At 41.9% G+C, this 16,721-nt stretch overlaps 1 protein-coding gene across 1 annotated transcript in view; it reads right to left on the bottom strand.

Moving 5' to 3' along the window:
• The window catches only part of SLC6A11 (solute carrier family 6 member 11), a 194,977-nt gene that overhangs the window by 137,272 nt on the left and 40,984 nt on the right, over positions 1 to 16,721 (bottom strand). Inside the window, exon 6 of the mRNA XM_075073420.1 lies at positions 12,900 to 13,032. Coding sequence (XP_074929521.1) covers positions 12,900 to 13,032 — 133 coding nt within the window. The remainder of the gene's footprint in view (positions 1 to 12,899; positions 13,033 to 16,721) is intronic.

Raw genomic sequence — 16,721 nt, 5'->3', positions numbered from 1 at the left:
CTGGAATAAATTGCCTAGGGAGGTTGTGGAATCTCCATCTCTGGAGATATTTAAGAGTAGGTTAGATAAATGTCTATCAGGGATGGTCTAGACAGTATTTGGTCCTGCCATGAGGGCAGGAGACTGGACTCGATGGCCTCTCGAGGTCCCTTCCAGTCCTAGAATCTATGAATCTGTAAGAGCAATACTGTAAGACAAAATAACCAACACAAAGAAATCCAGTACTTTGCAAAAAGAGTGCCTCCACTTGGCCTGTAGGACTAAAGGAATTGAGCATCGTTCCCATCAGGGAACTTTGATGTATTTCTAATCCATGTACTCAGGGTACTCAGATACTATGAGAATGGATATCACAGAAATCCCTGTAATAAAGGTCCACATCTTCAGCAAATGGAGTCATGCCAATTTACACCAGGTGCTGCACATGTGGAATGACGGCTGTCTATTGGCCTAACTCTGAAATCTTCGTTTTAACAATATTGGCTTCATAGAACCTAACAGAGAGTTACCCAGCAGAAATACAAGTTGTACTTCACCTGCCAAGCCCCCTAAAATAACTACCAACAACAATGCTTTAGCACCTGAAATGCCATACTACCTACACATAGCACATGCCCCCCCAGAGACCTATTTTCTTGTTTTATTTCTTGGCTCCCATCTTCTTCCTGACATTTTTTCTGTTCGGTTTTCTGTTTGCTTGTGTTTGTTTAATTGTGGGGGAAGGGTGTGGAGTGGTTGATTGGGGAGGAACATGATAACTACAAAGTAATAATATGAGGAAGAAATGGACTGAGGTAATTCAGACACTAAAATCTTGTTTGCTGGCTTGAGATTTATTTTTTAAAACAAATGTTAAAGTGTCTGAAAGTTTTATAGAATGTCCGGTCCAGGCACAAGTCCATTTACAGTACCTTTACTAAAACAATATGCTTTTCCTTGAGAGAGACGTCTGATTTTATTTCACTACATTTGTCTACATCTTAATATTTTCAGAAAACACTTTTCATTTTGTTTTAACAGTTGGGTTGTTTCTATTTCACGCCCTGGCTTGGTACATTGAATTACACCTTTCCTCCAGCCTTCTTACATGGCCCTGGACCGCAAGCTATCCTCCTGTCACATTTAGGGCATGATAAACTCCCACTGACTTCAATAAACTTGGAGCAGACTCTTAGCTAATACAAGACTATGTACACAATGCAGCTTATGTCGGTATAAGTTATGTCGCTCAGGGATGTGAATTAGCCACCTTCAAATGACATAACTTATGCCGACTTATGTGCCAGTGTGGACAGCGCTATGTCGGTGGTAGAAGATACCACTGCTCACCGGGGCTGGATTAATTAAGCTGACAGGAGAGCTCTCTCTTGTTGGTTTAGAGCAGTTCCAGTAGAGAGCGTATAGTGGTGCAGCTACATCGGTGCAGCTGTGCCATTGTAAGCTCTCTAGTGTAGCCACAGCCTTAGGCTTGGTCCACACTTAAAGGTTACGTTGACATAGGTTCCTTGGGTAGGGGCTGTGGAAAAACCACACTGCTGACTGACATAGCTATTCTGACCTAATCCCCCGTGTACATGTAGCTACATCGGTAGAAAAATGAATTCTTCCATCCACATAGCTACTGTATTCCGACACCAATGAAAAAAAAACTCTTCCATCTGTGTAGGCTGCATCTGCACTTCAGGACCAAGCTGACATAGCTACAGAGAAGTAGCTATGCTGGCATAGTCTCTGAAGTGTCAACATACTCTAAGCCACAGTTCCTAGTAAAGGTGGACTTCCGCTACTGAAAGCTAATGGCAAACAAATGAAACAGATATTGCATTATTTTGATTTAATATTACAAACTAAAGCTGTCCACAATCACCAATCACAATTTGTGAAAAATGTTCGCCAGCACTGCATACAGATCTCCTTAGCTAACAGCTTAGAGATGTCCTTAAATGCTCAGAGCAGCACAGGGGAGAGGGGAAAAGAAAATCTCAGTAGCTGTTTTAAAACTTCACACAGAGGAGGGTGGAAAGCAGAAACTCTGCATGCATCTCATGAACGTTCTACTTTCCTCCTTTGAATACAGAGATCAATCTTGGACTGAGTGCTAAAGCCTCACCATGAAGAGCTATTCTTTGCTACTACTTCAGGCTGAAACAAAAGACACTTCAGGAGATATAATCATTGCTGCCTAGTTCCTTTTCCTGGGCCCTTACAATGGGCCCCAGTTCTTTTTTTTTTTCCACACATCCTTCTCTTTTATTTTCTTCTTCTGTCCTTTCACTTTCTTTCTGCCTCATTGAATCCATTAGAGTCTTTATATAGTCTGCTATTGAAAAATACATTTTCTGTGTGGGACTTAACTGCTGGCAAGCAGAGCTTAACTCCTTCTGATGGGAGGGCAGCTGACTAATGGGCAAAAGGTATGGAGAGCTATTTCTGAACTTTATGTTTTGGCACACACAAGATATGTTGCTAGGAGTCTTCAGGGAGAGCCTAGTGGATATTAGACTCAGCGGAAGGCAGTGCACAGAAGTTAGTTAAATACTTTGCTCCAATCCCTAGCAAATTTGTATCAATTTTTCAATTTTCTTCTTACTTTGGCTGTATTCTGGTCTCTCATACACAATTATAAATCAGCAGTCACTCCACTGAAGTCAATGGAGTCAGAGCAGTGTAAAGCTGATGTGAGATCAGAACTGGGTCACTGTAGTCTCAAAACAAAAGCCTTTCTGCACAGTAGGATATCATAGTCAACAATTTCAAAGACACTAAAATATGGGGCAGAGTAAAGTCACCGCCAGGGACGGCTGCAAGCACAGCACGCCAAGCGCGCACTTGGGGTGGCAAGCCAAGGGGGCGCTCTGCCTGTCGCCGCGAGGGTGGCAGGTAGGCTGCCTTTGGCAGCATGCCTGAGAGGGTCCACTGGTCCCACGGCTTTGGCAGACCTCCCGCAGGTGTGCCGCCGAATCTGCGGCACAGGGGACCTCCCGCAGGTAAGCCGCCAAAGGCAGCCTGCCTGCCATGCTTGGGGCTGCAAAATACCCTAGAGCCACCCCTGGTCACCGCAGTCTGCTGCAAACCTTTCTAATAGGACCAACATAGCTGTGTGCCCAATTTAAGAGGATTCATTCCCCTGTTAGTAAATGAGGGGCCAGATCATGGTCTTATTCAAGTACACATATAGTTGGGGAGAAGGCACAAAGGCACCCACTGCAAGCATAGCACCCTAGATGAGCTGCTGACATGATGGAGCTATGGCCCTAACTAGCACATAGAATGAGATCAAAATGCAAATAGGGAGTATGCTGGGCAACATAAAGGGATGTAATAGTGGGCATTCTCCCATGTGTGGTGGGAAGCTGCGTGAGGGCTGTTCCTTAAAAGAACACTAATACAGAGCTAGATTCTGCCCAGGGAGACCCATTTCAAGATCTGAGCCCTAGGGAATACCAGGTGGAAATTATGTGAAAGCTAAGCTTTCAGATCCTCCAGTGCTGAATGCCTAGTACAAGAAATGAAAAATGTCACATTTGCCTCTGAAAACAATGTCACTTCTTTGAAAAAGTAAAGCAAAAGGAGAGACAAAAGAAAATGATTTTTCTTTCTCTAGCACTGTGTCCTCTGTTCCACTCGTCCAACATGGATAATCAAATAATTTGACAGGAGGAACAGAAAGACGCCCATAAACCACCTCACAGTACCCAGCTGTATTTGGGGAGAGGACTGGAAGGAATTTGTTGAATTCTGTAGCTAAGGATGGCTTTATACTCAGCCAGTGCTGAGTATGACAGCTAAAATATTGCCTTTGAAAGTTGACAGAAACTGCTTGTCTAAATTCATGGATTTCCCCTGACAAGAAAATAAAACTTTAACCAGATCTAGTAGAGTTTCAACTTCATTTTCCTAGTGAGCTTTAAAGGTTTGGCATTTAACTTATTGGGATAAGCACTCGAAAGCTCAGACGCTCATCAAGTATGGATCTTTACTGTCTAGGTCTGTTGGGTCTGTTACCCTGGACTGAAAACCTAGCTAGGACCAGATCATACTGATCAGTGGGACTTCTTAAGGAGTAAGGTATTATTCAGCCTGAGTAAAAGTGCAATAGTCTGGCTGCTAGAAAGTGTGAATTTCACCAAGTCTGACCTGAAACCATTAATCCAAACAAGCCCATTTAAGAGATTTATGAATCTTTACCCTTATCTGAGCTTCATGTTGTGACAAACCCCCCAAACCAGGTGCCATTGGGAAGTTTTATTGACTGAAACCAAGTTTGCCAAACCCAGTCAAGCAGAAGACGACAAGCTCCAGTCACAGCCATTAATCTGAGGAGCTGCTCCAGGAGAATTGAGCTGAATGCCACCGGTTTAGATATTTATGCATATAGAAAGCAGTAGGAAAAGTCTGCACTTTAAGGAAAAAATGCCAAATTCTGCCCTTCCTTACACCTATGCAAACCAATAACCAATTTTCTTATTGCAGGTAAAATTGTAACATAGTTCCTTTAGGGACAAGGAAGTCTTTTCCCCTGTTAAGGTTTCTACACCTTTTTCAGTAATGCCATGGTAGGAAGTAGAATACAAGAATGGCTAATAAAAGTCAAACATAAACAATTCAGCAGTTCTCCTGTCCTTAAGTTTTTCTGTGGTAAGTGCACTGCAGAGTGGTCCTCTAAGGAATTTTATTAAAATGAGTTGCAAACAATTATGTTAACCAAGCAGGATCCTTTTTAGAACTGCAATACAAAATAGGAAAGTAACTAATGATAATTAGAAAAAAGTGTCATAAATATTTAATGAGAAGACATTTGTGTAATAATTATCTAGTCTATTATTCCCTGTTTTGACTTGTGGGACTTTCTTAACCAATCCACTCACACGTTCCATGGTAATGTGAAGATCTTATCTACCTAGCTGTTATCTGGCTCCCATCACTAAGTATCTGAGTGCATCAATTGCATACAGTAACACAGGAATCTCACAGGAAGCATTATGTTTCACCAATGTTGATTATGAAGGTTTTTCTTGTAGACATTTGCTCCCTGGTGAAGAGCTGATTTTCCCTGCCCTGTCTTTAGTCCCTCAGAGTCAACCCCCCGGCACAATTTTCGTAATCTACTGCCTCTTTCTTCTATTTGTTATGGTGGATGATCGCACCACTGCATTGATTAAGGTAGTGTTTAACATCTGGGAACTCAAAACAAGCGGTGAGAGAACCTCAAAAGGTCCTCGGGTTAAGTTCAGTCTGGATAAGCAGCTAAATGTTAAGATGGTTATTCAAACCATTCCAATATATAAAATAGGGCCGAAAAACTCATAGGAACAAGCTCTTCTGGAAGATTTCTGTATCTTCCAGCTGGTCCCTGAAATTCCCTAAGACGTTTTCACAAAGTACTGCACTTTGCCAGTTCCAATCCTGGTCAGAACATAGAGGTGTAGGGGAACTGAGAACCAAAGGAGAATAGCTTTCCATTTGGGTTTGACTCAAGTTTTGGGCAAAGAAATGGGAGAGGTGGTGTCTTATTTGATCTGAATCATTCCATCCATCCAAATTCATGGGTCATAATCCCAGAGGTTATGTGAGTATTGTGATACTCAGAGCAATAACTCACCCTCTGATCTCAGTGTTACACAATAATACATTTTTAATTTAACACTTAACATTGGGAAATTTTGACTTATTGCTAAATCATATGTGACAAAAGTACAACCCATAATTTTGCAGACAGATATCATGTTTTTGTTCTTTTAAAACTCATTAAAAAAGGTTTTTCTGCCCAAAAGCAGTTTTCCACCCACCATCAAGATTTCTCCAGACAAGTACCATTAACACATATCATAATGGACTGTGTCAATCATATCCCAGTTTGCTCTATGAAGCACATCAAGAGAGCAAATTGGAATGAATACTACATTTTAATGAATTTATTTACTGCTTTGTGGAGGGCAGGGGCGTATTGGTTGTTTGTTTGTATTTATCTGAGGACATGGTTTATTCCCTTTTCATTGGTGAGTCCAGTAATTAAAATGATTAATCATAAACCAAAAGCAAAAACTGAGCCATTAGCCAACCCGATAACAAGCAAATTGATACGGTATTAATATATGCAACAAAGATCCTCCATGATCAAAGCCTTGTCTTCTGGGATAAGTAGCTCTAGTACTGCCTGATCTAAAGACCATTAATATCAATGGGAGCCTTCAATGGACTTTGGATCAGGCTATCAGGTTTCATCAGAACTATTAAAAGGACTAATTGCTAGAGATCAAATGGCTCATCTATCTTGGCTCCTTGCTGCAAGCAGGAAATATTCTACAAGATTCCATAAACTGATCTTGCATGTGACTGAGGGATGCTTACTGCATTAATTACTTGAATAGCTAAATTGTGTCTAATCCTCACCAAACAGAGTCCTTTTATCCAACCCTACTGCTCCATGTTGTACTAGATTCACTTTTAAATAGTCCTTTTCCTCTCAGGCTATTATTGCTTTTCAAATATTAGGACAGGGTATTATACATAAGAATGCAAAGCTGGAGGGGTATCTCAGTGCTCTACGGTTCAGGCTTGAAACACCAAAAATCCCTGGAACCACAGATTCATTTTTGCAGCACTGCTTCAGCCCTTTCTTATTACAAGTTCACATACAGCATAGAGAAGAGGGGCTCTTTATAGGGCATCGAAAACGGTGACATGTTTTAGAAGACAATGGGTATGTCCGAATGTCTTTGCCCAAATCTTCTCACTTCCCACGTGGTTATGCAGCAGGCTGCACACTAGCTGGCTATTGCTTACCCCGCCCCTCTCACCCCAAGTGGGTGTATCTCAGAGATGCTGTATGATGAGTAAACACTCCAGCAATGCAATATATTATTACTAATGTGTCTTATTAATGGTAAGGTTCCCTGAAGTTTCTCCAGCCGCATTCACAGAATCCTATGTGTTAGGGATAGGAAGTACTATTCTAATAATCATTTCCTTGCCCAAAGCAGGAAGGACAAAGCCTTGCCCTCACAAAAGGGTATGTCTACACTTAAAATGCTACAGCAACACAGCTGTAGTGCTTCAGTGTAGATACTACTTACGTCAACGGGAGAGGCTCTCTGGTCACTGTACATAATCCACCTCCCTGAGAGTCAAAAGCTAGGTTGACAGAAGAATTCTGCCATCAATCTAGTGCTGTCTACACCAGGTGTTAGGTCAGTATAGTCACCTCTCTCAGGAGCGTGGATTTTTCATACCTCTGTGAGATATACCTATACCAATGTAACTGCATAGTGTAGAACAGCCCAAAGAGATTGCTAGGACTCAAGTGAGAAACATGATTCTCTCACATCTCTCTACAAAGCAAAATTTGCAGATGACAAACTTATTTAGGATAGTTAGGACCAGAGAGGAGACAAATAAAAGGGACGCGAAAGAAGTACATAAAATATTGAATGTTGTAGAGAAGATAGATTGGAAGCTTCAGATCTCCTTGCCTCATAATACAAGAGCCAGGAAACATCCAAAACTGATTAAAGCGGGTATTTTTTCTCATAACATGTAACTAGATTGTGGAACTCACTGCCACAAGAAGCCATTGAGGCCAAGAACTTAGCAAGATTCAAAAAGGAATTTATAGGGATAACAAGAATATCCAGAATTATTGTCATTAATGACAACAAACATTTTGGAAAAAATACTACAGCAATCTCTAACTACTAGAGACCAGAGCAAGACCTAATCTGAAAGGCAGATCACCCCACATTTGCCTACTGCAGGTTCTTTCACCTGGTGGTGGACATTGTTGAATACAGATTACTGGGTTAGCTGGATCTCAGATCTGACCCAGTGTGGCAATTCCTATGTTTCTATGTCTCGTTATATTGTCACCTTTAGTTCCTTTTGGTCTTCCTCTATTCAGTGCATTGGTCTGTAAAGTATGTAAGCAAGTAGTCAAATAACAGCAAACTGATCTAAAGGTAAATTATTGATGAGCCAGATCTTCAGTGAGGGTAAAGAGACATAGCTCCATTGACGTCAATCATAGCTGGTTGAAAAGTTTTCAACAGTTTTCCCATTAAAACTGTAATTTCATCAAAATAGAAATGTTTTGTAGAAATGTTGCTATTTTAATTAAATTTTGAATGGGAAAAAGTCAAGATGTTTAGTTTCAAGAATGTTGCAAATGTTTCATTTCAACTTTATCGTTTTGACCTTTATAATGTAATATTAACATTAATATTTTAATATCTTTATATTACAGCTGTCCAGAGGATGATAATTCCTTTTTGTGACAAATTTCAAGGTTTCAGAATTTGTTTTTATTCCATATAAAACACAAGTAAAACTTTTTGAACATTTTCATGAAACAGAATTATGTAAAAACATTTTTTTTTTATCCAAAGATAGGTTTTCACCGTCTCACTTCTTCTCCCTTTCTCTCCACAACCAGAGAGTCCATCCTGAACCTCAAAAATCCTCCTCTTGAAAACTTTGTTGAAATTGATACAACTCCTTGAGACATTTCAACTTTGATGAAGCAGCATATTTTACCAAAAATGTTCCAACCAAATCTAATTCATAAGTATTAGATATAATATATTAATATAATATAAACATCAAAATGAATCAAAATGTTTCAATGGTCCCAAATGGAATTTTTTTGGAATTTTCATCTGTGGGAAAATTTTGAAATTTCAGCATTATTTTGTTCTAATTCAGAATGATCTTTTTCCCCAAAATATGTTGGCATTTTACCACAGAATGGAAATTCCAGTTCCCAGACAGCTCTGTTGACAGAGAAGCTCCACTGATCTACCCCAGCTGAGACTCAGGCCCATAATGTCATTGTCTAACATTTAGTAAATATGGTGGTAGGGAAGCGATTGGTGTTCTACTTGAGGGCAGGGAGTGGTAGTATGAAAGAATTGTACATTCTGAAACTGTACCTAAAACGTACTTTTTTAAAAAACTAAAAGTCTTGTTTTGCTTTAGAGATGACTTACTAGTGACAGAACTTGGAAGTGTCCTAAATTTTCCCAGCACATTTGGATAAAAATGAGCATAAACTATGTGCAAGCCAATGTCTATGACTGAAAAATGGAAGATCTTTGAAAGAAACTTAAAATGTCATTACAATAGGTATAAAAACTGCAACATACCCAGAAACCACTCTGTCATCCCTAATCTACAGCATTATTATGAAGTGCCTACAGCAACACATCATTGTGGTGTACCAACTTGGCCAACCAGTCAGGGCAGGCAGTGAGAAGATACACATTCCCACAGCCCTCTGTCAGAAGAAAGAACAATTCTCAGAGGGCTGAAATCTTTCAGCCACCCCAGAAAGGGAAGTTCCTCTTACAGAGCAAAAATGCATCTCTGGCCTAGAGAAGACCCTGGAAAAGAGTCTCTGGTAAAGGGCCTAATTATTAATCAGAACTAAGATATGATAATCTGAACTCATAAGGTGAAATACTTTCATTACGAGTAAGAGCAGCAGCGGTGGAGGGAAAGGGGCAGTGCTGGCTGTGAGCTGCATCCCACAGACATTCTGCCAATACGGGCTCCTACATGGGCAGTCTCCTACAGTGCCTTACTGCCCATTTCACAGGTAGCAGCAAGCACCACAAACTACAGCAAATGTGCTCGGGAACAGAGGATCTGAACCCACCCTAAAGCCACCAGAACGTACCTGCCTGAGGCAGTGATGTATCAGTCAGACAGTAGATGCCCCCAAACCTAGCACTCCTGAGGAAATTATAGTCCTAACCTATTGCTGCATAAATGGAAAGAGCCCCTAAAACACAGTCCATTGTTGTCATAACAGAGCAACAAAAGACACTGTTTTGCCATAAGGCAAGAGCTGGATTTTGATATTATTAATTACATTATTGTACATATCTACATCTGCAGCTGCCTAGCTGTTTGTTAACTATTTGAGCACAAAAATGCTGTACGTGACTTAAGTGTTTTGAGTCTCTAATGAGCCTTTTCATATAATCATAGAAGATTAGGGTTGTAAGAGACCTCAGGAGGCCATCTAGTCCAACCTCCTACTCAAAGCAGGACCAACACCAATTAAATCATCCCAGCCAGGGCTTTGTCAAGCCCGGCCTTAAAAACCTCTAAGGATGGAGATTCCACCGCCTCCCCCGGTAACCCATTTCAGTGCTTCGCCACCCTCCTAGTGAAATAATGTTTCCTAATATCCAACCTAGACCTCCCCCACTGCAACTTGAGACCATTGTTCCTTGTCTGTCATCTGCCACCACTGAGAACAGCTGAGTTCCACCCTCTTTGAAGACTGCTATCAAATCCCCCCTCATTCTTCTCTTCTGCAGACTAAACACAGAATCATAGAATATCAGGGTTGGAAGGGACCTCAGGAGGTCATCTAGTCCAATCTCCTGCTCAAAGCAGGACTAATCCCCAACTAAACAAGCCCAGTTCCCTTAGCCTCTCCTCGTAAGTCATGTGCCCCAGCCCCCTGATCATTTTCGTTGCCCTGTGCTGGACTTTCTCCAATTTGTCCACATCCTTTCTGTAGTGGGGGGGGGGTCCAAATTCCTCCTAATTCCTAGAGAATTCCAGCTTCAATTTTTTTGGTTTCAGGCTAAGATTTCTAAAACCATCTAGGGGATTTGGATGCTCAATTCCCTTCACCCTCCCTCCACCCGCACCTCTGAATATCTTTGTAATGGCTAGCTATTTGCTCAGTTAACTGGTCACCAAAACCTTTCAACTGAATAGAAAAGAAATTACTTTCCATCAGACTGTCATCAAAATGTCTCTCCTGCAGCCACCCTCACGCTGAACACACTTATCAAAATGTCTCCTAAATACAACAGTTCCTTCCTTCTACATATTAGAGCTTCTTCTTCCTTTGTAACTGCACTCTGGTATGTGCCACGGTATTAAAACAGCGTTCTTGTCTATCAGTTTGACTAAATATTTTCACACTTTAAGTCAGAGATCCATTTCTGAAGAAATAGAGGAAGCTAAAGGAACATGCCCTGGTACATGTAGGAAAAATAATGGAAAGCAGAGATGTAAAAGACCTGCTGTCTGAGGTCACCCAAGCCTTCTGCCTGCCAGCCCATGCCTGTTCCTTATGGTATAATCAAAAGCGTTTTGCACAGTCATACAAAGTAATTCCCCACTCATAGAGCTTTCACCACCTCCCTACAGGGTGATTACTCTGCAATCCAATAGATCTGATTATCAGGACATTTTTCCTGACAATCAACTTAAACTCACTTTTGCTCAATTGCATCCCATTCATTGTGTCCCCTAAACCATTCCTGTATCTCATGGTGTACATGCTTCAAATACAGGTGGACGTTTATTGCTTCATTCCTCCCTCCGCCCACCTACCCCCTCCCATCCCCACCACCACCTCTCCACACTTGTAGTTCAGTTCTTTTCATCTTCCCTCTAAAGCCAGGCCTTCCAGACTCTTAATAGTTTTGTCTTCTTTCTATGAATCCTCTCCCATTCCTCAATATCTTTCTGTTACTGAAGTACTCTATGCATTATTCCATGTGCAATCTCACCAGCACCAGATGGCTTCCTTAGTCTGTGAAGCGATGCCTCTGTTGCATATTTAGCAGAGACTTGTTCTGGCTTTTAAGGCACAATATGGTATCACAAGTTCTCATCTAATTGGTTATCCATCATCACCCTTCGTCTTTTCCAGTATGACTGCTTTCAACATTTCTTCCTCCCACTTGATATCTGTCTTGGGGATTGTTATTTCCAGAGGTGTCAGTTTTCACTTTTCCAGATGAATTCCATTTTGTTATACGCTGCCTATGTTTCTAAATTCTTTAGGTGTCTTTGTTTTATTTCCCTGTCATCACTGATGCTTGCAACACCTTCCAATTTAAGACCAAATTCACATCTTGGATGCCGTGTGTCCATCCCCCTATTAAAATTCACCCAAACCTTGCAACTGAGGTTCAGAATTTGGCATTGGTCTCATCTGTGAATTTAATGCAGCAAAGGCCTATATAGTCTGATATGGAATACAATGTTCAAGGAGAAAACATAACTTGTACTTTCTCACCCAAAATAGAACTGGCAAAATGCAAGGGACCTGATTCTCCATTGCCTGCACCTTGTGTAGAGTGCAAGGTGGATGTAAAATGCTCCCTGAAATGGGGTCGGCCACCTCCTGAGTGCCCCATCATGGCCTGGGGTGGCTCTGTGGTGCCTTACCTCCATTTCCCCTTCACTCACACTCCTCGGTAACTTCTACAAAGGCATGTATCCAATAACCCCTCCTTTTCGGGGGTTTGGTCTATTAACATAAAATAAACTGAAAAACAAGTCTCTTTCACCCCAGTCTAATGATGGGCATAGCCCCTCCACCCTGACATCCATCTTCCTATTCTCCCAGCACAGTTTGGCCTTCTTTGCCTTCTCCACAAGCCTCCTTCCCTACAGTGTCTTCACCTTGCTGACTCAGGGACCTGCAGGAGCCATCTCACTCTCTGCAATGTTTACATCTGCCAGCAACCATCTACAGCATCTTCTCTCTCCAGGTCTCTTCCTTATCTACTACAGGCCTGATTGGGTCACCTGACTCACTGGTCACATGACCTTCATTTGCCTCTCCTGGGAAAGTGAGTTATATTTGTCACAGGTAAACTGAGAACCCTCTCTCCTTATAGGGCCAGCTACTCTGTGACACTACTGTTCTGATTTGATAGCATTTTACACGCACTTTGCACAGGTGTAAATGACATCATGCAGCACAGGGTAAGAGAATCAAGCCCCACGCATTTACAGGTTTCCTTTTCAGAGTAGGAAAGTCTTCTCACTTTCCTCCTCTCCAAGCGAAGTACCCTTAGTTTGCACATGTATTCTGAGACTGCAAGTCCTGTAGTGCCTCAGAGGACACAGAGCATTTTCAGTCTTACCTTTCCAGTTGACTTTGTTCCTTTCCAAATGCAAAAGTAGCAGATAGTCCAAGCAGCGAGGAGACACAATGCCAAATCCCAGCGGAGATTCCCAATATGTTCAATTCCATCGGATATGGCTAACACCCTGCGTCTACAAAAAATTGTGATAGTGAAGTGCTAGAATATTAGCAAAACTATGAACAAAATAATTTTACAGCATTTGGGTAAAAGGAAGGCTGTTTTAATTCGTCACAGAACTGGCAACTGCCTACTGAGAATGCACCATACTGAGAAAGAAGGGCTTAGAAACAGTAAGTGCAATGTGATTCCTACCTCTCATTGCTGTTATTATTGTATGTGTTACAGTAGCACCAACTGGCCCCAACTGAGACCAAGCCCCATTGTGTCAGGCACTGTACACACATAGCAATAGAGAGTTTCTGCCTGGAACAGCTTCCAATCTAAACAGTCATTTCAGACAAAGGGTGGGAGAAAGGCAGTATAGTTTTTCACATTTGTAGATGGGGAACTGAACGAAAGCTAGTGGCTTGCCCAAGTTCATACAGGAAATCTGTGGCACAGCCACAAATTGAATCCAAGTCTCCTGAATCTCAGTGCAGTGCTTTAGCCACAGGACCAAGCTCCCCAATTTTAGAATTATTTTCTTGTCTTGGGCATGCAGCTGACACTTTTATGGCTTTGATTTTTAGTAGGAAACAATAATAGAATCACAGATAATGTCAATTCTCTGTTCACCAGCCCCCCCCCCAACCCGTGTAAATAAACCAACAATCTGTGATACATTGAATAAAGAGGTTACGAGTAGGAACAAGAATTTCTTTCTGCACAACTGATCCATTTCATGAATCCCTTTAAGGATTTCATCTCCTTTTAAAATTAAGAGATTGTCTATGGGAAATTAAAAGACATTTCTAAAGGAAGCTGAATTTACCAGAGCAGTGAAGGCTGACTCTGTCAGTGTCTGAAGTCAACAGTCGAGGTTGATTTAAAATGGCATTTTGTATTAATTACATATCCATAGATACCAAAGTGCTTAGTGAACTCTAAACTGCTTCTAGCAAGTAATTAGCCATGTGCCCAACTACAGACTGCAGAATAATTACTCTCAACCGCTTAGGTCCCTTTTCACCCGTTTATTAAGCTTCCATCGATTCTCACAGAAACAACATGGGGTTCTGCAGCTAGGCATATGTGATGTAAAACTGGAGCGATACAAGAGTATCAGGCCCAGGGAGATCAATCCTTATTCAGATTAAATCTGCCAAGTGAGAAAGAATGGACTAGTTAATTTTTCCTTCTCTGCATGCCTCTAATCTCCTGCCTTAAAACTTCTATGCATTTTATTGAACAAAGCTTCCTTGGGGATCTGCATTTAATGTCATCTGCAATCTTAGAGACACAGCACTAACCTACCTCTCAGTGGCACTGTGTAGGTTAATTAATTTAAAGTTCATGAGTACTCTCATTTCCTGTGGTTAAAGACACTAGATTCAATGTATCATTATTAATTTTTTATTACTGTCAGTCTACGTGTAATGCTAATAGGTACTGGTTGTCGGCGGTTGAGATTGAAGCTGGGATCTCTGAAGCTTAGTGTATGGGTACGTCTACACTGCACTATTATTTCGAATTAGCTTAAACCGATATTACAAAACAGATCTAATAAAATCGGTTTAGCGCGTCCACAGTGGGATCCCGAAATCGATTGTTTGCATCCATGGTCCAAAGCTACCATCGATTTCAGGAGCGGTGCACTGTGGGTAGCTGTTCCTCAGCTATCCCATAGTTCCCACTTCCGTGTTGAGAGCACAGTGCCTGATGGGGCAGAAAACACTGCCCCGGGTGGTGCTGGGTACAGCCTCACCCCTCCCTTTGTGAAGGCAGCAGACAACCCTTTGGCGCCTTTTTCGCGGAGTGCATTGAGCAAACGCCATAGCACAGCAATCTTTCCCTTTTTTTTTTCACGTGGGGGTGGGGGGAAATAAACTGAGGAGCTGTTCCCTGACCCACGCCAGACACTGTGTTTGAACCTACAGACATTGGGAGCTCAGCCAAGAATGCAAATAATTTTCAGAGACTGCTGTGGACTGTGGGATAGCTGGAGTCCTCAGTACCCCCTCCCTCCCTTCATGAGCGTCCATTTGAGTCTCTGGCTTCCCGTTACGCTTGTCACGCAGCGCTGTGTATCCTGCAGTTTTTTATTCAAACGCTTTGGCATTTCGTGTTCTGTAACGGAGCTGGATACAACAGATTTGTCTCCCCATACAGCGATCAGACCTAGTATCTCCCGTACGGTCTATGCTGGAGCTCTTTTTCGATTTCAGACTGCATCGCCAGCCGTGCTGATCAGAGCTCCACGCTGGACAAGCAGGAAATGTAATTCAAAAGTTCGCGGGGCTTTTCCTGTTTACCTGCCCGCTGCATCCGAGTTCAGATTGCTGTCCAGAGCGGTCAGTGCTGCACTCTGGGATGCCGCCCGGAGGCCAATAACGTCGATTTCCGTCCACATGAACCCTAATCCGAGTTATCACTATCGAATTTAGCGCTACTCCTCTCGTTTGGGAGGAGTTCCGAAATCGATTTAAGGAGCCGTTTAACTCGATATTAATGACGACGTCGTGTGAACGGATACAGCGTTAAATCGGTATATCGGCCATTAAACCGATTTAAAGTCGCAGTGTAGACCTGGCCTATGAGTCTCTACTGCATGAGCTAAAAGTCACATGGCTCTTAGCTAAGGCTGGAGCAGTTGCTAGCTGGGCTAGGTGCCACTAGAGGGGGACAGAGCACCACACCAAGCCATATGTTACATATGTGGACTCAGATAACATTGGACATGCTTCCCTAAAGCCAAATATTTTACATTATATAACTTTATTGCTTTTTTTTTTAAATCTACATTGAAAACCTTCATTTTGCTCCCTGGTGCATCCAACCTAGTACAAGTGAGGCAGAGGTCTTGGGTGAGGGAAACCTGTGATCATGTAATTAAGGCCTGTATCATAATGCATATTGGCTGAATTAAGGTTGCACAGACAAATAAATAATGTTTAACATAGTTGTATTTTAAATATAATTTCCTATTTTTAAAGGAAAAAGGTAAAAAAAAAAAAAAGACTTTTTGTACAACTAACAACCTCTGCATCATGCATCATCAGCAGGGTTTGAACCCTGACCATTGACCATCATTGCACAGACTACTACAATTTTAGCTGAAGGACTAAGTATATTAGCTGACAGCAGGAGAAGGCTATTATCCCAGAGAAATGGCCCACTCATGCCATGCACTGCATCCAGATGGTGATTGGGGAGAACCTGACCCAGGTGTCTCCTTCCCCACCCCCAAATAGATGGCAAGCTCCTTCCCCATGTGGTACATCTGCTCCCCCCTTCTCTCCCCCACCCTCAGAGGTAGGAGACAAGATGTTGGAGCCATGCACTGGGTCAGGTGCTCTGGTTGGGAAGACAAAAGCCTGTCTAAGCTCTCACCCATTCCACCCCTCAAACTGTTGCAACAGCTGTTTCTGCAGCTTGCACGTGTTCCAAGTTCAGTGTTATATTGCTATTACTGCTGCTGCTGCTTTGATGGTGGCGTGGACCTGGCTTCTTAGAATGCTCTTATTTATTTATTTTGGTGCACTAACAAAATTCTCCTGAGAAACCCAAGAGAGAGAAGGGAAATGCTAATTTTTAACCATTTTTTAATTCAGCTAAGCCTGGATGGAGTCTTAGGGGTCAAAGAAAAGTAACTTTGCTAGGGCTTTCTTCCTGCTGAATGTCAAAGTCCTACTGAAAACAAAGGAGATGTTAGAGCTTCAT

The sequence above is a fragment of the Chelonoidis abingdonii genome, chromosome 17, assembly GCF_003597395.2.
Source record: "Chelonoidis abingdonii isolate Lonesome George chromosome 17, CheloAbing_2.0, whole genome shotgun sequence".
In the NCBI taxonomy this organism is placed as follows: Eukaryota; Metazoa; Chordata; order Testudines; family Testudinidae; genus Chelonoidis; species Chelonoidis abingdonii.
The sequence above is the reverse complement of the archived record's forward strand: the minus strand, read 5'-3'. Positions and strand labels throughout refer to the sequence as shown.